Below are 26,145 nucleotides of genomic sequence, written 5' to 3'. Positions count from 1 at the left end.
TACTACATATATTTAATAGATAAAACTACAATCCACTTCTTAATTATAATAACATTACCAGTAAAAAAAGATCTGATTGTATTTTTGTTTACTAGTTTCTGAACCTCTTTATTTAGAAATTTAATATTTTATTTTTTCTTACATAAAACATGATTTGATTGATTACAAATAGGGTCAGTTCAATCGAGACTAACAGTCAATTGTTGTTTCATATTTTGATTTTTGTACATAGTATGAAAAGTTCTCAAACTAAATAAAATAAAATACAGATTTAAAGATAAACACTCATTGCAGCGCCGGGAGAGCCTGTCAAACGCTCTGGAAAAATCATTTTGTAGGAGCCTTCAACTGCTCGATGCAAGTCCTTTGGATGGCTGGAATATTATCAAAAAGCAACCTTTTATATTCAACTTGAGTTTCAGCATTGATTCAAATGCATCAAAGTGCATGCATAGTTTTGTTCAAATCTCTGATTTCAAGTTCTTAAGAATGATATGAGTTTGAGACTTAAGACTTTCATATTCTTAAATACGTTGTAAATTTAATTGGACTATAAATACACAATGTTAGACGAACTTTTTTTTTTCTGTGGACAATCAAAAATGCCCTTTCCATAAACGGGTCACTCTTTAAGGCTTCATACCTCAAAAAAGGTCACGTCCATTGTTGGATGTGACCAACAATGGATGTTTAATATACCCATTTTAATATAACATTTTTCTACAGTAAAAATCTAAAATTGGAGTTTAAATTATTGCCGTAGCTATTTAAAAAAAATTATAACTACTATTACAACACAAAAATATATATGAATAAATTAATGATAACATATGTTATATATTTACATACCCTTTAAGGCAAGCAATATGCAAAGGAAATGAGCAGGCACCTCTATTTAAATCTGTATTACGTGATAATATCCATCTTACCATATCTAAATTATTAATACCTACACATTTCTGTAATAGGTTATATCCCTCTTCATTATGCACAACTAAAATATTCTCACTCTAGAAAAAAAATTAATGATTAATAATAAAACAATAAATAAAAACAAAATTGGCTAAATGAAATATAATATTTTAATAATGTTAATGGTTAAAAAAATTACCATACAAATTAATTACAACACATCCATAAAATTTTTATTTATGGATAAATAAAAATTTATTTATCAAGGTCAAGGTCGCTGTGTTAAATAGAAAATGTTAAATAGAATGGGGCATACAAATATATCTGAAAGGAAAGCAAAACAAAATACATTTTGACTTAATAATAAAATACACATTTACACTGATATAATACACTTATAAATAGGATCAATTCTAAATTAAAAACAAGTTTAATAATTTTACATCGGTCAACAAAATTTAATTTTTTGTTTGTTAAATAAAATGGCTATTTCTTAAAGTATTTTTTATGCTAATTTCTTATATGTTAATGAATTTTTTCTATCGGGGTTAGTATTTTAATAATCGAAATTTCTTTCGAAACAAAAAATGTTATAACACTTTGGTTAAAAATATTACCATACAAATTAATTACAACACATCCATAAAATTTTTATTTAGTATTTAAATTTAAGCCATTTCATAATGAAGTAGACTTTGTTACCTATATATGTACAACATATGTTCCTAGACCTATAAAATTCCCGAAAGTGGCGGCTAGCAAACCTTACAAATCAACTTAACTTATTTTTCATTATATATATAACAACACAACTATGCTGAAATTTAACTGTTAAATTATACACAATACGATATTAGCAACATTAAAAATAAAATAAAAAATAAAATACATGAACTTCCACAAGTCACAAAATTAGAGATTATCAACAAACATTGTTTTACATGAATCTAATGCAGTACGATTTATTTCTGTAGATATTGAAGAATAAACAAAGGATACTTATTAAGAATTGTATAATATTCATCCATAAAATACTGGATATAATAATATAAAATATATTTTTAACATTTCAAAAAAAATTCAGTTAAGTTCCCACAAAAAAAATCAATACTGTAATAACAACAGAATGAAAGTCAAAACTTCATTCTGAAAAGCTTTTTAAAGACAGAATTTTTTTGTAAAAAAAGAAAGAGATACATCAATTAAGATAGAAGGATGCAAAGTAGTTCTTTAATAAAGTATAAGAAGTATCAAAGAATTTTTCTTTATTTCTCAGAAGTCAGTAAAAATACTATAAAAATCAAATATAAAGGTGTAAGGCATTAATACTAATATATAGGTCTAAAAGTATTAATAAATAAACAAGGTTGCAAACAGCTCCTTATATAAAAAATTCCTTTCTAATAACACCATATTCACACAATATCTTGAATATGTTTTTCAATATAAAACCTTGAATTATTCATAAAGTAAATAATCTGCTCACAAATTATGGGTAGTATTCTAAAGTTAATATATAATCTTAAAAATTATTTACTTCAAATTCTTAGTTTAATGTTTTCAAGGTACAGTTCTATAGATGCCAGTCTGCAAATATAGGGGTCCATTGATATATCATTAACAGAAAACTTCTGATAAGAATTATAACCTTTTTCTTTTCATTCCTAATACCTATGTTTAAAATTTAATATGAAAATTACTACAAAGTTAATTTCTAATTGACTGTTGAAATAAACCAGCTGCAATAGCAATTGCAACTGCTTGAAGCTATGAGCATAGCAATTCTGTTCACCAATGGTACCACAAAATGGTCGAGAATCCATGGAATCTACTATTGTTGCCCCATTAATTGTGAGGTAAATAAGACATGATTTGTTCTTGTAAGCAAAAGAATATAGCTTCACTAAGATCCACTGACTGTTTTATCATATTTTTGATAATGATGTTATGAGTATCAGTGCTCTAACAAATTGTTACCAGAAATTAAAAGAATGGCACACAGGTATAAAGAATAAGGAATAAAAGGATAACATCCAATTAGGTTGAATAATTTTACATGTTTAAATGTATTTCATGATCTCTGATCTTTTAAATGAATTTACTAAATTTAGAGAATGAATAAAAGCAGGAAGGTTCCATACAAGACATTGCCCAAAAATATCTGGAATTCTTTAAGAAGATTTGTTTTAATAATGATTACTGACTTAAACTTAATATCCTATAAAGTAAGTATTATCCATGTGACTGAAAGCACTTGTGAATGCAACAATTTTTTTTAAAAACAACAACCAAACAGCTGGAAACATTCTTAAAGACATATATTATTCAACGCCAGCAGAAATTTGTTTTTAACTTCCTGTAAAGAACAAAACTACTTTTCTTTACGTTCTTTTTTCATTTACATGAGCAAGAAAGTTGTACGGAGCAAGACAGGCAAGTAAGGAGGTTGAGGAACAACAGTTATCTTGTTTTTTTTCACAAAAACTGTTTGAAGTGGATTCATCACTTTCACCATTTCAGAAAAAAATATAAATCACTTTGAAAACGATCCTTCAAATTACAGCACACATTAGTCTGATTAACTTTCTGTTCTTCCGTGATGAACTGAAGCGCAAATTTTGCAGCAGTGTATTTCATGTTCAAATTATCTATTAAAATAGATAATTGAACATATAAGACTAAGACTAAGACATATAAGTCAATTAAGACATTTTTCAATAATAACAATCTTTAAAGATTTCATTACATAATGTTTTCAAGATTTATGTAACTCCTAATTGTGGAAGTTCAGACAGTCTTGGTTGATCTTCAAGTAAGTAACATTTCCCCTCCTTTGAAATACAAAAACCACTCATTGGGTTCTATTTTACTAAATGCTTACTTTTAAAAAAGAATCTGAAGTATCACTATTGTTTCAGCAGCCATTTTCTCTAAGGGGAACAAAATTTAACACAACTATCTGCTTTTTATGATCACAAACACAAATAAAAACCAACAAAGAATACTTTATGAGCAATATCAAGGAAATCCCCTGCAAACTGCCACAAATACTATAAACTTGCTATATTTAGGGGAGGAAATTGTAACTACATCTAAACTATTAATCAGGTACAGATCCAGTCATTTTTTGATATACGCTATACAAGATAAACATTGAAACAACTGCCAGGCATAAAACTTAAAGAATCACTATAGTTTTGATATACCTTGAATGCAACAATAAAAAAAGTGACTGAATATCTTTCACGAACTATTATTGGGAATGAAGAAATAGGTTAAATCTATAAAAGTTAAGTTCAAGAGCATACGCCGGCCTCCATGGCGGAAGTGGTAGCATCTTGGCCTTGTATCTGGAGGTTCCGGGTTCAAATCCCAGTCAGGCATGGCATTTTCACATGCAACAAATCATTCATCTCATCCTCGGAAGCAATACCTAATGGTGGTCCCAGAGGTTAAAAAAAATTGGAAATTTAAAGTTCAAGGATATAATGATGTCATGGATGGGATGAATACCATTCATTAATGATATCCGGCAGCAGAGTTCTTCAACAATTTGTAAAACCTCATATTATATGACAATTGTTAAATGATAACAATATACAAATCAATTGCAGATATGCAGGTGAATATACATATGATAACATTTTTTTCTCTATTTTTATTTTACCAGTTGATCATAAATTAATTTTGTAATAACTTACATCATAATACTTAATCAAACAAAATTCCATTAAAACTTGTCTTCAGATTTTTAAAATACACAATGTTTTAAAGACAAATGAATAATATAAACATTGTCAAACAACTTTCAAAAATGGTCTTGGTCTTGATTAACAATACCATTTTAAGTATAATTATGATCTTTTTACTCATGATAATCAGAGGTGGAAATTTAATATAGTTTTAAAATTTACATCATAATGTTTTCAATCTCTTTTGTGGCCATTTTCAAAGACAAGCGTTGCTGTTTCTCACTTTGGCATCAGCTGATCTAATTGCCAGCTATTTATAGAATTAAGAAGATAGGCATTTATAACGTGTCAAAAATAATATTAAATTTGAATTGGGTTTGTTCATTTAATGTACTACCATTTCATAATGTAACTTTCCTTATTAGTGTACTCATTACACTAATGTGTAAAATACTGTTGTAGTTACAAGCTTAAATTCCAGCATAATATGACAAACAACCTTATGATTCATAAACAAAACAAATAATTTATGCTTCTACAGAGAAATTTCAATTTGTAATACGATGTTTTTTACCTTTGTCTAAAACATTTCCTTAGCCTATCACCAGATAAAAAAATTGACCAGATGATGTTTGTTTTACAAGAAATATTATAATAATATATGTTATAAGAAGAATATTTTGAAGGTCTATGAAGACCAAATTTTCTGGCGAGTCAGCTCATTTTACACTTCAAATGGTTATTTTTAGAATGGTCATACGAGTATAAATGATGTTGAATATTTCAGACAGCCTGTTGAGGTTACGGCTGTGAGAATACTGAAAAAAAAATCAATGACATGGTGATAGAGGATAGAAGAGTGAAAGTGTGCACAATCATTAAGGCAGTAGTTATCTCATGTCAACAGGTTCATATTACTTGTCTGCAAGATAATTCCTGGGTTTGCTCACAATTGATCAAAAGCATGAACTAGTACACATTTCTAAGCATGGTTTGGGGCTGTTTCAACATTAGCAAAATGAATTTTTGCACCATTCCATAAGAACAGATGGAAGTTGGAATATCACTATCGATTTGAAACTAAACAAACAATCAAATCACTGGTTTTGCAGTTGAGGAACTTGAACCATATAAGGCGTAAACCATTATCAGCAAGAAAGATAATGGCCATTGTCTTTTGGAATGCTCATGGGATAATTTTCACTAACTTTCTGGAGAAGGATAAAATGTTAACTGGGCAGTATTATGCATCATTAATGATTATCTAAGTAGGAAATAAATAAAAATGACCACAATAAACAAAAAAGAAGATACTTTTTTACCAAGAAAATATACAAGCTCATTCTGCTTACTTCTGCAGTTGCTGCAAAAGTTTGAATTACATTAAAACAAAATTGTTTGAATTACACAAAAACATTCTTCCACATCACCCTTGCTCATCAGACTTAGCACCTTCAGACTATTAACTGTTTCCAAATAAATATGAAGAAGTGGCTTAATGGAAAGAGATTTATGCAAAATAATGATTCTGTAACTGAAACGTCAACCTTTTTTGGAAGACTTGGATAAATCATATTATAAGGATGGAATCCAAAAATTTGAGCAAAATTAGAACTAAACGTACAGACTTGAAAAGAGACTATGTTGAGAAACAAAAACTATTTTTTCTGATAAATTGCACCTTTTTTATTTTTGCACTGATTTATCAACCATCCCTTGTATATAATAAACAAAATTCAATATTGAAGATGAATCCACAAATAAAAGAAATCTCTCCGACATTTCTGTTCAATAATTCATTATTCGATATTGGTTACTGTAAAAATAAAATGGATGCTATATTTAATTCTTTTAATATACATAAATATACTTCCAACTAACCTTTGGAATGCATGAAAGTAAACCTTCAAGTCGCTGAACAGTAACTTTAGGATTGGCCCTAAGGGCCTCAAACACAGTTTTTATTTTAGAACGAGTCTGGTCAGTACAACCTCTATGATTACCGGCTGAAAGCAGCGCACTTCCCGACTGGAAGAAGTGGCTTACAGCCCCTCCCATTCTTGGGTTTAAAGCTCCTGAAACAGAAAAACATCATTCAGTAACAAATGAAAATAATCAATATTTAAAACAAAGCATATATTATTCCATACTGCAAATGTATTATTAAAATTAACCCGAAAATAATTGGTATTTATTCAATCATGCACACTGGTAAAGAAAGAGGAGTGATGGCCAATTGCAATCACCCTTAATATTTTTTTTTGTAATGAGAAATATATTTGCTAGCATGTGAAAAATGTACTTCAGTGGGCTTTGAAAACCAATCCTTCTGGATGAAAGGTAGAGATGCTAATGCTCTGCAATAGATCAAAAAATAATTTAATAATTATTATGAGAAGTCAATAAAGAAGAACTCTAAAAAATTAAATTACTTTAATTTATAAATTAAAAATCAACTAATGTAAATTGTAAATTTATTTAATATCAGTTATATGTATGTTAAAACGTTCTTAATACTGCAGCCTGAAAATAGCCATCATTTCAATTCACTTTTGCAAGTTTAGTTTTTATATTTTCTATCGCATGATATAACAAATCAAACAAATAATTATAAGAATTCATCACAAATTTTTTGTGCAAGTTCTTCAATGTTTGGGGGGTTGGATACTCTTCAAATAGCCCAAAAAAGAAAAAATTGCATGCTATGAAGTCTAGTATTTCCATCAGCCAAGGAATATCACCACATCTGGAGATAAGGTGATTTGGAAACAATCATTTACCAATATTAATTGACTTCACAGCTGTGTAACTGATTATCCCATCTTGTGTACAGAACCATGTCTGGACTGCTTTTGGGTCTCTCCATAACAATACAAAAATCATATAGCCATACTACTCTGGTATAATAATAACAACAGCATTTTCAATAATGACCCCAAAGTATGAACCAATTGTTTCAGAAGTTTAATCCATATGGTGAATAGTTCTATGCACTAGTTTTTGATGCTATGACTATTTGTCGTCCAATATTGGAATTTTTGTTTATTCACAAATCCACACATGTAGAAATGTGATTCATCAATCATTAGTACATTGTGGATAGTTTCTTTGTTAACATTTGAAGATTCAAAAATTAGCATATCAGTTAATAATACCTACACTAGCTGAATTTTTATAAGAATGTATGTGAATTTTTTTTATGAATCCTTTGCATTCATCAAATGAATGATAATGAGCAGACAATTTGGGACTTTGATCCACTGCAGTTCTTATAACATTTATGTTTCCAGGTCTCATCTTTGATAGTAAGGGCCGATATCACATCAATCTGACAAATAGTTTAGCAGCACTGAAACAACCACAGTGCAGCCATTTAATATTGTCATATTTGGAGAATGTTTTAATCAATAACACATGGTGTTCATCTGTCAATGTTCCCTCATAACCAAATGCCATATAAAAAAGAATCTACTGCTACTGATGTTATTAAAAATAAACTATATTTATAATTGTTAATTTCAATAGCTCACCCATTATAAAATAATTTATATCAAATTAACAACCCATTCACAGTAAAAAAAAAAAAAAAAACTTCACTAAATCCTCTCAATAAGCTAAAATAATACAAGCTTTGTTCTCACAGTTTCATCCTCAAAGTACAAGATTTGAAAATTACATTTCACAAAGTTTTTGTGAAATTTGGTTTACTTGATATAATCTTAATAGCTGTTTCTTCATAACATTAACACATACTAATTTTCAAGGCAAATTATACTGATATTTATATTAATATTTAACATTACATGTATTAACATGTACAATATTTAAAATTAAAAATATGTTTGTTTTATATATCTGTATCTATAAAGCAATTTTTCCTAGCTGACTGCCTGACTGATTAATAAATGCCCAATAAAAACTACTGAAGTTAAACTGATGAAAATTTGTATAGATCTAACGGTGTAAGTACACACTAGAAAGGATTTTTGAAGTTAATATTAACAGGTTAATATTTTAACCAATATTAACAGGTTAAAATAAAGTAACAATGAAATTTACTATTTTATTTTAATTTCTTGATAATAAATGAAGATATTAGCTTCAATTTTGGTTTGTGTATCTTCATGTGAATATCTGAAAACTAATTTCTAGATTTTCTGAAATTCCAAGTTTAAAGGGTTAAGATGGACTTTGATTTTTTTTTAAATTTATCTGACATGCAACTGGCTGCACCTCCCTCTGGTTACTTGACTATAAAACATAAAAGTAATTACAAAAATTTTTTAAAAATGAGAAATGAATTACCATCACCTCGTAGTGGTATTTATCAGGTAACGCTAAGAACCAAGCAAAATACATTTTTACCCACATGAAGTACGAGTAACCAGTTATAACTAATATCTTTAAGATGGAGGCTGACTGTTTAAAAACCCACATTCTTAGATCACGCAAAGTTTTGGGTCCTATACTGAACAAGTGTTGGCCTGAAGAAATTAAAATACATCGATATCTTTTTATAAATTGAACAGGTTTCAACTTTTATTTACCATTATTATTCTCACAAGAATGAGTTTAATGAAAATAGTGGGGTCCAAGAGGTAAAGGTCTATATCTAGACGGGAAGGATGTGCCATGACCAGGCTAAATAAACCCTGACTAGCGGCGGCTCAACCAACTCACAGCCAATGCCACTGTTAGTGTCTGCGCAACACTACTAGCTGCACCTGCCTCTGGTTACTTGACTAAAAAAAAAAAAAAATTGATCGACAGGAAACACAAGTAACCATATATAGCACAGACGAAGTCACAATGAGGGGTGATGATAGTTCATATATATATAAAAGAACATGTTGTGACTGATTCATAATCAACGTCCAGCAAAAACTACTTTAGATAAATTGATGAAAATTTGTATACATTATCTTCTTATGGTGCAAGTGTATAATACTAAGAAAGGAATTTTTTAAATTCCAAATTTAAAGGGTTAAAATGGGGTAACATTAAATTTTACTATTTTTTTTTTTAACTTTTCTGTAACAAATGAAAATATTAACTTGATTTTGGTATATATAATCTTCATGTAAGTTTCTAAAAACTAATTTCTAGATTTTTTTTAATTCAACCTTGAAAGGGGTGAAGAAAGATAAAAATATGTTTAACAATAATTGCAAATTTTCCCTATTTCTTACTATACAAAATGAGATTTTCTCTTGATTTGGACTTGCAAATACTCTTCAGATAAATATCTAAAAACAATTTTTGGGTTTTTTAATTTCTATTATTTTAAGGGAGTAAAAAGCATAAATAGTTTTTTATATCTTTGCCAATTTACGCTACTGCTATTCAATCAATCTATGAAATTTGGTTAACGATATGATGGTAATTTATGTTTGTAATTTTGATTATGTATTTCACAATCAAAGCCACAACAGGGAATCTAAAAACAAATTAGTGAGTGCTGTATTGAACAAACTGAAACTGTTGGTCTAAATTAATTACAATATACTTATAGTATTTTTAAAGTGAACAGGCTTTAATTTTTAGTTATTATTCTCACAAGCTAGTGTTTAATGAACATAGGGGAGTCCAGGGACAGAGCCCCTGGCTATACTGACCCCCCCCTAACCATGATGGGATGCAAGTAACCAAACAGCATTGGTGATGCCACGACAGAGATGCTAATGTACGTATGAGGTGTGTTTAAAATGTAACGAGAATTTTGAAATTTCACGGGTTGTATTAGTCTCGATTCACAGGATTTTTTCGTTGATGTATTGGTAAACATGTCTGAAAAGTATCTGTACATTTTTAGCCATATTGGATGTTTAATCTGTTGTCAGTTGTCAAAAGGATAACATGTGTTTTGGTACGATCGCTGATTTTTTATTTGTATAAATAATGAATCAGAAAATTTGTATTAAATTTTGCTATAAGAATGGAATAAAGTGTAGCAATATTTTTAAAATGTTAAATATTGCTTTTGGTGAGTCTGCTATGTGTAACGCAAGGGTTTACGAGTGGTATAAGCGTTTCCAAGAAGATCATGAAAACATTGAAGATGACAAGCACCCTGGATGCCCCAGCACAACAACCAATGAAAACGTGAAAGAAATGATTATGAATGATCACCAAATCACAATCAGAGAAGTTGATGATGATGTTGGGATATCAATTGGCTCATGCCATGAAATTTTTTTGGATGTTTTGGGTATGAAACGTGTGACAGCAAAATATGTTCCAAAATTGTTGAATTTTAAATAAAAACAGTGGCAAATGGAAGATGCTCAGTAGCAACTAAATGCATTGGGTCAACAACAATGCAGAACTACTCAAACGTGTCATAACAGGTGATGAAACATGGGTTTACGGATATGATGTCGAAACTAACGCTCAATCGTTCCAGTGAAGGCATTCTGGATCACCAAGACTGAAAAAAGCTCGACAAGTACGATTGAATGTGAAGGTTATGCTCACCATGTTCTTCGATTTTAACAGCATAGTGCATCATGAGTTCTAGCCACAAGGTCAAACGATCAATAAGGAGTACAAGTTCAATGCCATTTGCGTGAAACGATCCGAAAAAAAAACACCTAGATATGTGACAAAACAATTCATGGCTTTTGAACCACGATAATCTGCCTGCTCACATTTCATTGTTTGTTGTATAACACTGTAATGATACCCCAGTCACCATATTCGCCAGTCATGGCCCCATGTGGCTTTTTCTATTCCCAAAAATAAACAGAACCTTAAAGGGCCATTGTTTTACAAGCATAGTTAAGATTAAAAGGGAATAGCTGAAAGAGCTAAACACTGTTCCAAAGATCGATTTCCAGAAGTGTTTCAGGGGTTCGAAAAAGTGCCGGCATAAGTGTATAATATCTAATGGGGACTATTTTTTAAGGGGGATAACATTAATGTAGATGAATAAATAAAATCCTTTAAAAAAAAAAAATTCTCCTTACTTTTTAACACACCTCGTATTATATATCTTTATATATATATTTCTTGTGTGTGTGTGTATGTCACAGAACTCCTCCTAAACGACTGGACCGATTTTGATGAAATTTTTTGTGTGTGTTCAATGGGATTCGAGAATGGTTTAGATCCACAATTTGATCCAATAGAAAATGTTTTTTAATTAATTTATTTATTTATGTGTTGTTCTTGATCTTGGGTTAAGCTTCACAACTAGATCCAGTAGGCAGCGCTAAGATCGTTTTTGTTTTAATTTTTGGCATATCAGTCAGACCCGGTAGTTGGTGCTGCGATCAGATTCTAAGAAATTTTTTTATTTTGTTGCTTTTTCGCATATCAGTTACTTGCATCGTAGCTTATTGTTGTTATTACATTAAAATTTGTATTTTTAACGGACTACTGTGTTTAGAGAGTAGTCTGAATTAAATCCGATAGGTAGTGCTGTTCTGACAATTGGATTTATTTACATTCTGACTTTTATAAAGTGAAAGGTTAAATTTTATGAAGTTCCGTAACGTTTTATAAGTTTCTTAATGTTCAGTATTAATTGTAATGATTTTGCAGCCACAACCCTTTTCGTTAAAAAATTACTTTCCACCGAATACTGTGATTAGAGAGTGGTGTAAGTTAAATCCGATAGGTAGTGCTGTTGTTTTGCCATTTGGATTTATTTACATTCTGATTTTTACAAAGTGAAACGTTAAATTTTATGAAGTTCCTAATGTTAAATTTTTTAAGGTTTTATGAAACTTTCAATTGTGTTCATTAAACTGACATATACTCAGATCTAGCAATAGCAAAGCATTGCCAAGTCTGCTAGAATTGAGCACTTATTGAGAACATTGTATTATATATAATTTATTGAAATAATACTTTAAAGTGTAATTAAAAAACATACATTGTCCAAATTTGTAAGGTGCAGAATTGAAGTGAGTATTTTACACGATTTTTTTCATGAATTATAACTATGTATACACGTGCATTCAATAACAATCAACTTAACCTACAAATTTAAATTGTCAGTTCTCATTTGATTCTATGCAACTTATGAAGTACTCTTTGAAAATAAAAATGTCAGTTTATAAAATAAATTATAACATTTATAAAATTAAAATATAAGTTACTTATAATAATTATAGTTTAAAGTATATTTAAAAAATTGAAGTTATCATTTTTGGATTAATTTTATAAAAATATTTCTAAAATTGTTTTTAATTTCCAATTATCTAAAATTTGGTAAAAGAGATGTTAAAATAAAGAATGAGAAAAATGATAAAAATTTCTACTAAAATTTTAACTACGTTCCTTTTTTGTTACAGTGCTTTAATTTTTTTATTAATTGATTAATTAAGCTATCACATGGTTATGAAACTTCAAAATTATTAAATAAAAAAAAAATGTAGGAGGTACGTTTTTAGAATGATCTTAAGTGAAAATTAGCAGTAATGTGGATGAAAATATATTAATTACACTAATTACTAATTTTACGTTTCGATTTTTTAATTCAATTTTCATCAGACATCTCAATATTTAGTGAAAATAAATATTAACCATACTACACATAATTAATCAACAAACCCATTACAATAATACAACAATCAGAAACTGATAATAGTCATATTAATGAAATTTCATCCACATTCCTGCTAATTTTAACTTATTTTAACTTAATTTTAGCTTATTTTTACATAAATATAAGTTACTTATATTTATGTGTTATGCATTTATTACAGAACAATGCCGCGTCAGGACAATGTCTATCGGGTCCGCTAGTATATATATATATATATATATATATATATATATATATATATAAACTTTCTGAAGATTCAAATAATTCATCAACATACTGACCACTGTGCCAATTTAATATATATATTTAATGAGAATACCAAACACTTTTTACAAATTATAATACCAGCAGCTACCAAAAACAATCAAACAAGGCGCCATTCATTTTTATAAATAACCTTTATAGGTTTAGCACTCTGGGCTGCAATCCAATTATGTCTAAGAAATAAAAAACAATAATTGGAATGCAATGTTACTATTAAATAAAATGCAAACTTAGTTAATTTGATAGTTGAGGGTTGTAAGTAGGTGGTCATGATTGGAAGAGGCTACACAAAGGTGATAGTAAGTTGTGTAAATAAATACACTGATGGAAATGTCTGCCGAGTCATTTGTTTTGATGATATCCTGACAAGAGGCCAAATCACTGTTGTGTTACCACATTTAGAGGGTCAAAAAGACGACCTCCGGTAAAGCTCATCAGGGCTAGGAATGGAGAGGGTGGTATGGCAACAGAGATCATCACAAACAGGTGTCTCCCCTGTGGGTATCAGCTGCAATCAAAGGAAAAGAGATTAATTATCAAAAGATCTTCTCATATTGCTTTTTTAAAATGTAACTAAAAGTAGAAGAAATGTTTAAAGATATGGATTCATTGATTGTTTAATGTAAAAATATACAACACTGAACAAAATTAATGAAAAGAGACTATAATATTTAATTATATATTAAGTATGAGAAGTTGATTTATCAGAGGAAAAAAATTGTCTTATTTAAGCAGTAAAATTATTTACAAATAAAACATTATTTGATTACTACAACAAAGGAGAGAACTCATGTAAATAAAAATTTGACATCATCAAATACAGATCTAGTAATTAGAAAATAATCTTATAAACATTCATATGTAATAAGACATTTTAAAAAGAGAAAAAGATGTACCATAAGAAAGATAGAAAAACAAAAATTAAGGCTTTTATAAAAAGGTAATGTAGCAGAAAGTTTAAAAATAAGCAAGTTGATAAAATTCAAGGTAAAGAAATTTTATGAAAATCAAAGAAAAAAAAGCAAAATTTTAGCAAATTTAAGAAAAAGTTCCTGGGCAAGACAGAAAACTAGAATTCTTACAACCTCAACTGGTGTAAAGGACTGAAATGAAAACAGCTATAGCCATGTAATGACTGCAGCAGCAAATGACAGAAACAAAGAAATGACGTTAGTACTGAAAGTGTTTAATCTATAGTATTCCTTCATTTTTCTGTTTAGCCTTCGAAACCACCATAAGGTATTACTTCAAAGGATTAATGATGATAATCTATATTATCCCAGTTTATCCAAACTGTACAATTAATTATTCTATTAATTTGATTTATAGTAGTCATCAATAAACTTTAAATATTATACACACTGCAAATCATATATTTGGCTAATTGCAACTAACAGATTTTGAAAGCAAGGATTTTGTATTTTTTCATATATAACATTTTATATTTTTTGTTAAAATAAATGCTGTGATTTATCGCATTTAAGGGTTATAATACAAAAATAAGACCACTTTTAACTGACCTCCATGGCAGTGTTAACAGTTTGTTTTTAGGTCTCAAATTTGAATCCTGGTTAGACATGATATTCATACATCACAAAATTCCCATTCCATATTCATACACACAAGTAGCAAGCTTATGTGGTGTATTATTTGTCAACTACAGGGAAAAAAAAAACACTGTTTTAACATCTTTTAACTTCCACATTGTAACACACTTGCTCTTCTATTTTATAAAAAAAGTTCACTAACAATTTAGAAAAGAAGGGTCTTCTCTATGGCAGAAACATAGCAGCTCCCCTTACATACAAAGAATACAGGTTAAGTCCCATCAGATATTAAATTTTTCACACACAATGTAATTCATTACTATCCTTCAATAGTTGTTACAGGGCATCAGCCTGTTGTATGTGATAAATAAATAAATTTTAATTGAAGGCACTCACATAAAACAGAAATTGAACATTTTACTAAACTAAACCTTTTTTAGTGACACATCAAGTTTTTGTTCTTAAGCTATAGCTTTCGATAACTGAATTAAGTTTTAGGATAACTCAAAAAATTGTATCATAATTTAACATGCCCTTATCACAGTGAATAAATTTTTATTTTAATGTCTTTTACATCAGTATTAAATATTCCATCTGAGCAATAGATGGTAAAAGATGAAAATATTCATATATACTTATAACACATTCTCAAAACATAATCCTCCCTCCACAAATTTCCAACAAGCAACAGGTTATAAAATCCAAATTAGAACAATATGACTTAAAATATATTAGTACATGTACACAAAAGTGTGTGTGCATATATATATATATATATATATTTATTTAATGAAAAACTCAAGACTGATGCAAACACCAAAACAAAAACTATTAATGGTTTACTAACCAAATACTATCTTATTCAATTTTTTACATCATTAGTGAATTATTGCTTACACTGCATATAATTTTTTTTTTAGAATTATTTTTTTAATAGCCAAGAATAGAACAGTTGTCTATTATAGGGATATGAGAATGTAACATGAAAATTACATATGTTCAAAAATCATAAAAGATATTTTATATTTATACTTTCTAAGTAAACATAAATATAATCTTGGAGCTAGCACACTTCTTCATGACTAGTTTTCATCATCCTGGAAATCTGTTCAAGTTTTAATTTAGCAAACTGCAAAACAGAAAACATTAGTAGGAAAATTCTGATATGCGTTGGCTTTTATTGATTATCTTTAAACTTTTTGTATGATTTTATTATTTATTTACAAGCTAATTTCTTTTTTGCACAAAAAACCAATCAGCAGACATTTTAGTTGTTCTAAATCACAGACAGACCTGTTTTTTGTTTCTTTTTAGCTCATTTATTTACATTGTGTCTTTCACTGACAATGTGCCTTTTGTGTCCTTCAAGATGTAAGTGCCCCACCCTGTACCGATGATTCAATGTGGAGGTTGGCAGTGCCACCACAGTAGCTTCATTTCAATGCAAGAATAAATAACTTTGTAATCTTTGAAATAAATTTTAAAAAATCACAAAAACATACTTAACTTATTAACAAAAATAATAAAACAAGAGATCTTGCATGGAGCATCTTAGGCAAAATTTTATTTTCATTCGCCATTGTTTATTACTCATAATTTTTTATCTGCCACATATAGTAATATTCACAAAACAATCACCATTTATCAAAAAATTAAAAAAAATTTACAGAACCAGGATATGACTATGATCTAGAACCAACCAAAAATCTGCTGATCATTTTTAAGTGTTTATTGCGACATTTGTTAAGGAATTATTATTGCTTCCAAAAAATTGCTATCCTAAAATCAGTCAAGATTTTTCAGGATCAAAGCATGTGCCTGTGAACCAACCAAAACATCAGCTGATTCATGCTTTATGTGAGCTGTGAATAAAATAACATTAATTTACACAAAAGATAAAATCATTAAACAAAAAATGTATTTTCACAACTCCACAATAGCACTTTCATACATATGTTTCTGTTTCCCATTTAGTAAACAAAAAAATTAACACACTTTGAGCCTGATGTAAATTATCCTGAAAAACTAGCTCTAGGTCTAATATGAAGGAAAAAAACACTACATAAACTTTAACACGCCTTCAAACAATAAAAGTAATTTATAATTTGACAGATTTTTATGTATTTTTTGTATAAATTCAAGTAGACTTAATCATTTTAATTTTGGCTTAAAATTTTTAAGAGCTGTAGCAATTATAATTTTAAGTATTTGTGAAATAAAAATGACTAATTTTAAAAAAATGATCAATATTTTTAGCAAATATAATAATAAATTGAAAATTGTAATGGGTAACTATATCAACTGATTCGCAAAAATGATAGCAATAAGTGTATGCTACAAATATACATACATATGAGTATATATCAAATATAAAAAATGACCAACCTTTACAAGAAACAAAAACACGATTTGGTTTTGTGCACATTGTAATTTCACCACTCATCTGATTACCCATTGTGAAATACCACATTAACAATTTAATAGCAATTTTTAAAAAATCAAAACAAATGAATAGTGCAAACTTATAAACACTACTACATCAGAAAGCAAAATAAATAATATGTGCAAAAAAAAAGTTAAAACACATTTTGTTTAATTTTTATCCCTTTTAATTATATATAAAAAGCACAGATATAATTTTAAGTACACTTCTTTAAAGAATAGATCAATAAATAAAATCTAAATTGAAGTACAATTTAGCTAAAAATAGTAATTTTATTTTACACTGAGGAAGAAGTACACACAGAACAAACATTAGTAAAATAATGAAAATAAATGAAATATTGTAAGAGAAATACACAGAGATGAACACAAACTACGGTACCTCAAGCATTACATAACCTGGTTATGATAATCTAATAAGATTACATGCTTAGCAGACGTTTTGCAACTTGTATGGTATTTTTAAAAACAGAGCAAAATATTTTGATGATATAAGTAATAAATAAGATACGTAGTGAATGTTCAACACTAGCCTTTTTCTTGGCTTTAAAAACTAAGAAAATTACACACATGAGTTATCAATAAGAAAATAATGAAAAGGTAAGTTAACTTACATTAATCTTATAGTTAAACTAAACAAAACTTTCATGTAAAAATAATTTATTAAATTATTCAGCGCTTAATTTTATTTGTGCACAAAAATTTAGTTAATTATAATTTTCTAACTACAATGTAAATTTTAAATAATATAAAAGAATAATGTCATTTAATAATCTAACACTTTATTCCAATTCCAATACAAGTCAATACACAAGCTCTTTCATTTACATTACAGAAAATACACAGCAACATAGAATTATTGTTATTACTACCTAAGCCAAATAATACCATCTTAACAGCTAGCATCTGTTTTCATATCCAATGAATAATTTTTATTTTACATCTATTATGGATAGCTGCAATTCTTAAGAATTTTTTTTTCTCATTTTTAAGAACTATATCTAAACAAAACAAAAGTCTCAAATACACTTACTGTTTAAAACCAATCTAGTAACCTGTACAACAAACAAAATTCAACTACATAATCTGCAACAAGGTTTAAATATATTTAATGACATTTTAAAAATAGTTTCCTAGAAATGAGCATTTAACTTACAACTTCAAAAGAATTTATTGGAAAAGCAGTCAATAACCTCAACATAACAGAGACGATTTTTGTTATGCTGTCAACACCCAATCAGTTTTTTTAATTTTTTACATACGTTTGTAGTGACGTTTATTTACTATTTCAACGTCAGGAAGCAAGATGAAATATATAGCAACAGAATCAACAGGGCTTATCAATATTATATGCGTCGCAAATATCAGGCCAATCAGAAAAAATTTTTTAATAAAATGGGGGTTTAAAAGACATTAAAATTAGAGGCTTAAAGGATTAGGTAATACTTTTTCTTTTTCAGCTCATACTGGGGATGGTCAAAACACACCTTACTGAAACATACATTACAACATTAACCTCCATGTCATAAAAAAGTAAATGTTCAATTACCATTCGATTAAATCCTAACATCGAAAAATACAAGAAAACATGCTGCGTAAATTAGTTGTATACAATTATCTTTGCAAACGCTTACGAACATCACGACCGATTAACCCGACAACGGGAGATTGCACACAGTGGTATCAAATTTTTTCCGAATTCAAGCAACAGCGCACTCTGTTTTGAATCATTATTTAGTTAATTTCTACATCTGCATTTCGAATAATTTAACTGTAATTTTTCTAAACGAAATTTAGTTTTTTTTCAACTCTGGTAGGTAAGTAACACATTCAATTAAAAATAGTATTATAGAACATTTCAATTGAACCCACTTCTGAAGAATTATGTACTATTGTTTCTAATTTTACAGTCTCCGTTGCAACTCGTAATGTTGCTTTTAAAAATGGTTGTCAACCGTACTTTTAGTTCTCAACACTTGTGACTTGTATAATTTTGTTCCTGAAATGTTACAGAGAAAAAGGCGTTCATAAAATAATTTTTCTTCTATCCCCTTTAAGTGTAAACTACGAAAATGAATGCAGTTTTATGAAGTTTAAATAAAGCACTTTTAAATAAATTAAACTGTATTTGTTGTTTATCGTAATCACGGATTTTATTTTAATATTTTGACAAAAGTAATTTCAAAAAAACATTACCGCTTAAAACTATATTTCCAATATGTTAGATCATCCAAGCAAGTGCAAGAGACCGCCAAATTGTGCTTAAACAATTTCAAATTGAGGTTAGTCTGAATACCTTAGTTTAATTTGTGATAAGTTCGCTTGAATTACAGACCTAGAGATTTCTTGTTATCTGCTGATTACGTTCTAATAGCTACTGTTGAACTTTGTTATATGTACAAATATTCTCGCTGCACAATGTGAGTTAATTTAGAAAGATAAGAACTTTTATAACTACTGAAGGTATGATATAACTTAAAAATGTATTAGTGTAAATAACATTTATCAAGAACGTAATTATTTAGAAATACATGGTTCTTTCAGTGAAGTATAATTGATCTGCCCCGATTTAGCCTACGCGTTTCATTTGAACATTTTCCATCCATTATACCTTTACACTGTTCATTTATAATTGCAGCGAGACATTTTTTAAATGGTTTTTTGTAATAGGAAGCTAAAATTAGTTGATTTGTACTTGAAGGCACTGCTTTTTCAGGATACTTTAATTAAATTTATAAAGCAAGTAAAAACAAGATTAACGAGTTCCTTAAATAGTAACAGGTTTCCCATTTTATTTAAAATTAGGTTATTTTTATTTTTACTTATGGTAGTCTTTGTGTACCTATAGTACACAATCTATAATAAACATACAGTAAACATTCTGAACCTTATTCTTTATGATATTTGTTAATTGCCATGTAAGTTCAAAAGCTTGTGCATTGGAATGTGGAATTGAAATTTTTTAATCATGTAATATGCCATGCCTAGCAAATGTTTCATAATGTGTAAAAATTGTATATTAAAATTACAAAAAAACTTTTTTTTGTAATTTTAATATACAATTTTTCTGTGCACTCTCATTAAGAGTATAAGTTCCATATTAAAGCATTTAATCTGTTAATGCATGTCCTTAATGCAGCTGTGAATTTTAATTTTTTGATAAAATCTTCCATAACCTCAAAGTTCTAAGAGTTACAGGTTTATGTTTACTACTTACAAGTTAATGCAATCTCTTATTGAAAATTGTTAGTTTATGAACGTTTAGAATTAGCAGTAAGTGTTTAAATTCTATAATTTCATTACCACTGCATTCCTCCACATATTTTCAATATCATATGAAATTACCTAATTTACATGTTCTTGAAATCATGTACCACAGGAAAATTTTAACTAACATATTTAAATTCCTTAGTTCAAAGTATAGTTTATTTTCCCGGGGTAATAGTGCAACAAAAAAAGATCTTTATAAAGTTTATAAATAAAATGTTTCAAATTTTCAAAGAAGAAGTTAAGCATCTCTCTGCCTCACCCTGTGTAAAATTATTAATTTTTAATTGCAGACCAAAACAATAGGCATTTTTTATGTAGATCAAAACTTTCTAACCTCTGTTGTGATAATTCATAATAATAATTGATAACTACAATATTATTTTAATTTTGATTGACTCTTTAGAAAGTAATAAATTCTTTTTTAACCTCCGGGACTACCGTTAGGTGTTGCTTCAGAGGATGAAATGAACGACAAACGTTGCATGTGAAAATGCCATGCCTAACGGATTTGAACCCAGGACCTCCGGATGAAAGCCCAAGATGCTACAATTCATGCCATGGAGGCCGGCAAGTAATAAGTTCCTTGTGGCTAAATGTAAACCATATGTAAAAATTAAACTATAAAACAGAATGAATTCGTTTTTAAAACGTTATTGAGATATAATCATGAATTTGTTAACTAGATATTTTTATTTTTCTAGCGATTTGATTTTACTTGAACAAAACTCAGAAACACAGCTTTGTGTTTCCACAGTTTCTTTTTATTCTTACCTCAAAATGTTTGTTAAGTTGATTACAACTGTGCAAAGAACTAATTGATATAATGTTTATTATGGTGTGTATAGGCTTAATATATTCCTTTTAGATATTCTGATGCAAAATATGTGTTTTTGTTTCAGAAATTGAAGTAAATTTTTATTGTAATGAAATTACTTCATTGATCATCAGCATACTTAAGATTACTTCAGTTTAATTCATCTTCATTCATCAGAGATCACTTTTAAAAAATGAGTATGTTTTCACATCCTAGTTTATAATAATTTTTTTAAAAGCTACTACTGCTTTTTGTGTAATATGTAACATTTGTGTTCATTTAAAAAACAATCCAATAAATAATTCATTATCTGATATTCCATTAAACCAACAATCTGCTACAGCTACCTTGATTTCCTGAGTTATTGACTTATTTATCTGATTTGTATGACAAATAAAAGTGGTTGTATATTTAATTCACAGCTTTCAATCTTGGTTTTCTGTGTAGTATTTTCAATGACAAGAATGATTATTGCATGTGTTTGCTGTTTTGGTGTAGTACAATTACTCTGGTCAACAGAATGAGTTTGTATTAACATCAATTAAATCAGTCCTAGGTACATTTTTTTCAATTATGTTATGTTTTGTTATGAGTACCTGAGAGGTATGGTCGAACTGAGAATGTACAAGACTACACTTCATTCACACTCATACATATCATCCTCATTCATCCTCTGAAGTATTATCTAAACGGTAGTTACCAGAGGCTAAACAGAAAAAAGATGAGTACCTGAGAAGAAAAGATTAGAAGCTTTTGAAGTGTGGTGCTATAGGAGAATGTTAAAAATCAAATGGGTGGATAAAATGACAAATGAAGATGTGTTGCGGCAAATTGATGAAGAAAGAAGCATTTGGAAAAATATGGTTAAAAGAAGAAACAGACTTTTAGGCCACATATTAAGACTTGCTAGAATAGTCGCTTTAATATTGGAGGGACAGATAGAAGGGAAAAATTGTGCAGGCAGGCAACATTTGGAATATGTAAAACAGATTTTTAGGGATGTAGAAGGTATACTGAAATGATACTACTACCACTAGATAGGGAATCTTGGAGAGCTGCATCAAACCAGTCAAATGGCTGAAGACAAAAAAAATGCCTTTTCTGCGTATTAGGTATAATTCTTCTGGCAACATAGTAAAGTTTTCTTTGTTGTTAATTTTTGTGGTAGTATTGTATCACAGTATTCAATCCAGGATTTCTTATATCTCTGTGCCCTTTCAGAACAAATGAAAAGTAAAACTCACTTTAACCAGTCTATCATTTATACTTAGTTCAGCATGAAAGTATGTATGAAAAACTACAGTGAATAAACCACATTGTTCTTATATCCTGGTTAATAGGAATTTTCACTTTCTCAAACATTTTTTCCTCGACTCGAGATGTCAGTTAAATGTTTTTATACTTAAAATCCCTTTTTGTTTCTGAAGTAAAATTTATACATAAAAATTTTATATTACGTGCAGATTGCATGCTTCTGTAGTGCAGTTACATTTCTTTTATTTAATACAAAAACAAAATTTACTACACATTTGAGCTCACAGCTAATGACAGCTTTTCTAGATAGAATACTCTTCAGTTTTTACAAATTGCATCAGAAATGAAATTTATATAAGAGTACATTAAAGTATTTTAATATTTATTTTAATAAAATAAGATGGATTATTAGGCTGATCATACATTGAATAGCTGTGATCTTTTAAGCATTGTTTGTCCCGTATTCTAAGGGTAGATTAGACCAAGCCAAGTTATAAAAGTTAAAACTGGTTTTAATGAATTATTAGTTATGACTTTTAAAATAATTATGTATAAATAGGGTGGTAGCAGTGATTAAAATACTTTTTTTAGAAAATTATTTGAATAAGCTAAAATTTAATGTTATGTAGAAATAACAAATCTTCTTAATTTAATTTGATATAAAATACTTAGAAAAACAGAAATTTTCATTTGATTACTTTAAAGGTTTACTGTTTTCATTTTTTCTATTCTTTCAAATTGATTTTATATACTTTAAAATATATATGTATGTGTGTGCTAATTGAAAAGAAAATTATCTGTGATGTACATCATGAGAATTTTTTTTATTTGATGTAACTGCCTTTTATAAGGCAAAGTATTCAACATCAAATTTGTATTATCAGAATCACTATTGATTTCTTGATTATAGAATTAGTTATAATAGTTTCTAATCTTTCCAAGCTTATTGTATCATTCGTATAATAATTTGTACAATAAAGAAAGAACTTCTGGTTAAATGCAGACCAATAATAGAAAAATAATTCAAAATTGTAAGATTGCAATACTTTGTTCACATGCTACAGATACTATAAAGCAGATCCTATAAAGAAAAGTACAATTTTATATTAAATTGTGAAGCATTGCATAAATTATTTCAACTAATAAATTCAGCAACTAATTATTAAAGCCAGGGAACTACAGGAAACACTCCAGTAGATTAAATTCAATGAAAATGAGAGGATGAGCAACCAAATAAGTAAAATTCTGGGAGATTGTGATAGATATGGCTTAACAATTCATAGAATCCAATGTTTTAGGAAAATGTTTATTAGGAAATGTTTGTCTACCTCCATGGCAGATTGGTAGAGTCTCAGCCTTTCATCTGGAGGTCCCAGATGAAAGGGATCCCACACAGCATGGCATTTTTCATATGCTACAAATTCCATTTTCATGTACAAGCTTCTTCATAAGCTTCTGTGGTGAATTAATTCATCATTAAAAAAAAAGAAAAAGTTAATTTGTTATAAACTTTAATCCATGAAATGTAATATTCATTAAAATATTGAATATCATTTAAATCCAAATTAAGTTAACTACTTAATACAAATTGCATCAAAAATGAAATTTATGTAAAAGTACAATAAAGTATTTTAATATTTAATTTAATAAAATAAGATGGATTATTAGGCTGATTATTCATTGAATAGCTGTGATTCTTTTAAGCATTGATTGTCCCTCATTCTAATGGTAGATTAGACCAAGCCAAGTTATAAAAGTTAAAACTGGTTTTAACGAATTATTGGTTATGACTTTTAAAATAATTATGTATCAAATAGGGTGGTAGCAGTGATTAAAATACCAATGGGCAAAAGTAATCTTGATGATGATAATATCACATTGTAAATTAAATAAGTTCAGTTAATATAATTTAAGTATAGAGTATTAATTATTGGTAGATTAAAACATGATTTTTAAGTTTTACAGATTTCTAAAGCCATGAAAACGTGTTTGATGACTTAAGACATAAATATTTATTAAGTATAGTTTAAACCACATTTTAAAGGACATCTGCAAAGCATGTTAATTTTTTTAAAGTAAGTCTTATTTCTGTATTTTTTATGCTGATCAACCAAATGTAACGAGGAGGGCTGATTTTACTTTATTGATTTCTACAGTATTTTTTTGAAAATCCAAATTATTTTATGTGCAATTTGTCAAAATCTGATCTAGAATTATTCAAAAGTAATAGAAGAAAAATTGTCAAATATTTGATTTTTTTTGTGTGGTTAAAAAGTGCTTGATGGTCTTACCGAGTTGGCCTACTCAAAATATATATTTAGGTTTTTTTTTTTTTTACAGATAAATATACTGATCAGCATAGATATTTTCTACAAATAATGATAAACCAAAGGATGTTTGAAATCGGTAAATTAAACATACTGCATAAAAAAATTTTTCAAGACAGTAATGTATCATTAGATGAAACTATTCAACTAATCAACTCTAAAATTAATCCATTACATCTTAAAATTGATAAAAAAATTTGTGAAATTTCAAATAAGACAATGTATGTTTTATATACAACTGTTAAACCAAAATATAATGGATTAGACCTAACATCAACAGAAAAGGAATTTGTATCTACTATTTTTCAGCAAATTGTTACAGATGTTAATGGATCTATCACTACATCAGTGGCAATTAATTGCTGTAATGTTATAAAAAATAAAGGTCTTAAACTTAAAGATGGTGAAGAATTAATTGAAGATCTAATAAATAAACAATTATTCATGTATGTCAATGAAAAACAGACTCGTATTTCTTTTACACCACTTGCAGTGGTAGAACTAGAATCTGATCTTAGAGACTCTTTTAGTGATTACATTAGTGATTGCCCTTTATGTAAACATATTGTGTATATTGGTAATGTCTGTGATAATTGTCATATTAAAATTCACTTTCATTGTTTAAAGAATTTTGGCAAAGTTAATCGTAATAAATGTCCTGATTGTAATTCATGTATTAGTATTTAACATTAGTATTTGAATGTAATTTAATTAATTTTGTAATTTTTATTGTGTCTTATTATAAATTATATTAATAATAATTCTAAGTGCACTTGATGGAGAGCCTTTTTTATCGCAACACCTCATGTTCAGATTTACGCTTCCATGTCTCTTTAACAAACTGGCAGTTTTATGATACCCTCCTCGCTCATGTTCATACTTGCTTGTCATTTGATATTAACAGCTAAAAATTTTAAATCTGTCCTCTACAGTTCAGAATTATAATTCATAATTTTTACTTACTATACCAAAATATATTGTTTATGTAGAAATTAAATTTGCTCTAAGAAAGAGAAGGAGAAATGTATATGTTTTAATGTATACAATGCCATTGTACATGTTTGATGAATTT

General features: G+C 28.3%; 2 protein-coding genes across 13 annotated transcripts in view; one reads left to right on the top strand and one right to left on the bottom strand.

Annotated features, from left to right (window-relative positions):
• LOC142331757 (uncharacterized) overlaps positions 1 to 19,097 on the bottom strand; it is a 47,215-nt gene extending 28,118 nt beyond the window's left edge. The window contains exons 1-3 of one of the 3 annotated variants that reach the window (XM_075377822.1): positions 18,958 to 19,097; positions 6,486 to 6,679; positions 850 to 1,010 (exon numbers count right to left, since the gene is read on the bottom strand). In XM_075377822.1, coding sequence (XP_075233937.1) covers positions 850 to 1,010; positions 6,486 to 6,662 — 338 coding nt within the window. In that variant the 5' untranslated portion in view covers positions 6,663 to 6,679; positions 18,958 to 19,097. Of the gene's footprint in view, positions 1 to 849; positions 1,011 to 6,485; positions 6,680 to 18,441; positions 18,675 to 18,957 lie in introns of those variants that run through there. The other 2 variants (XM_075377824.1, XM_075377823.1) reach the window with 2 other exon arrangements.
• LOC142331758 (non-structural maintenance of chromosomes element 1 homolog) lies at positions 17,884 to 25,850 on the top strand. 10 transcript variants are annotated; one of them, XM_075377829.1, is made up of 3 exons: positions 17,884 to 18,008; positions 21,578 to 21,689; positions 25,087 to 25,850. In XM_075377829.1, the coding sequence occupies exons 2-3, from the start codon at positions 21,686 to 21,688 to the stop codon at positions 25,758 to 25,760; spliced, it is 678 nt and encodes a 225-aa protein (XP_075233944.1). In that variant the 5' UTR covers positions 17,884 to 18,008; positions 21,578 to 21,685; the 3' UTR covers positions 25,761 to 25,850. The 10 variants fall into 10 exon arrangements, with proteins under 10 accessions (XP_075233944.1, XP_075233941.1, XP_075233946.1 ...); XM_075377826.1 differs by lacking the exon at positions 17,884 to 18,008 and adding an exon at positions 19,093 to 19,225; XM_075377830.1 differs by lacking the exon at positions 17,884 to 18,008 and adding an exon at positions 19,102 to 19,221.
• The last annotated feature ends 295 nt before the right edge of the window (positions 25,851 to 26,145 follow it).

The sequence above is a fragment of the Lycorma delicatula genome, chromosome 10 (genome assembly GCF_047948215.1).
Source record: "Lycorma delicatula isolate Av1 chromosome 10, ASM4794821v1, whole genome shotgun sequence".
NCBI classification, from domain to species: Eukaryota; Metazoa; Arthropoda; class Insecta; order Hemiptera; family Fulgoridae; genus Lycorma; species Lycorma delicatula.
This window is presented reverse-complemented; position numbering and strand designations above follow the sequence as displayed.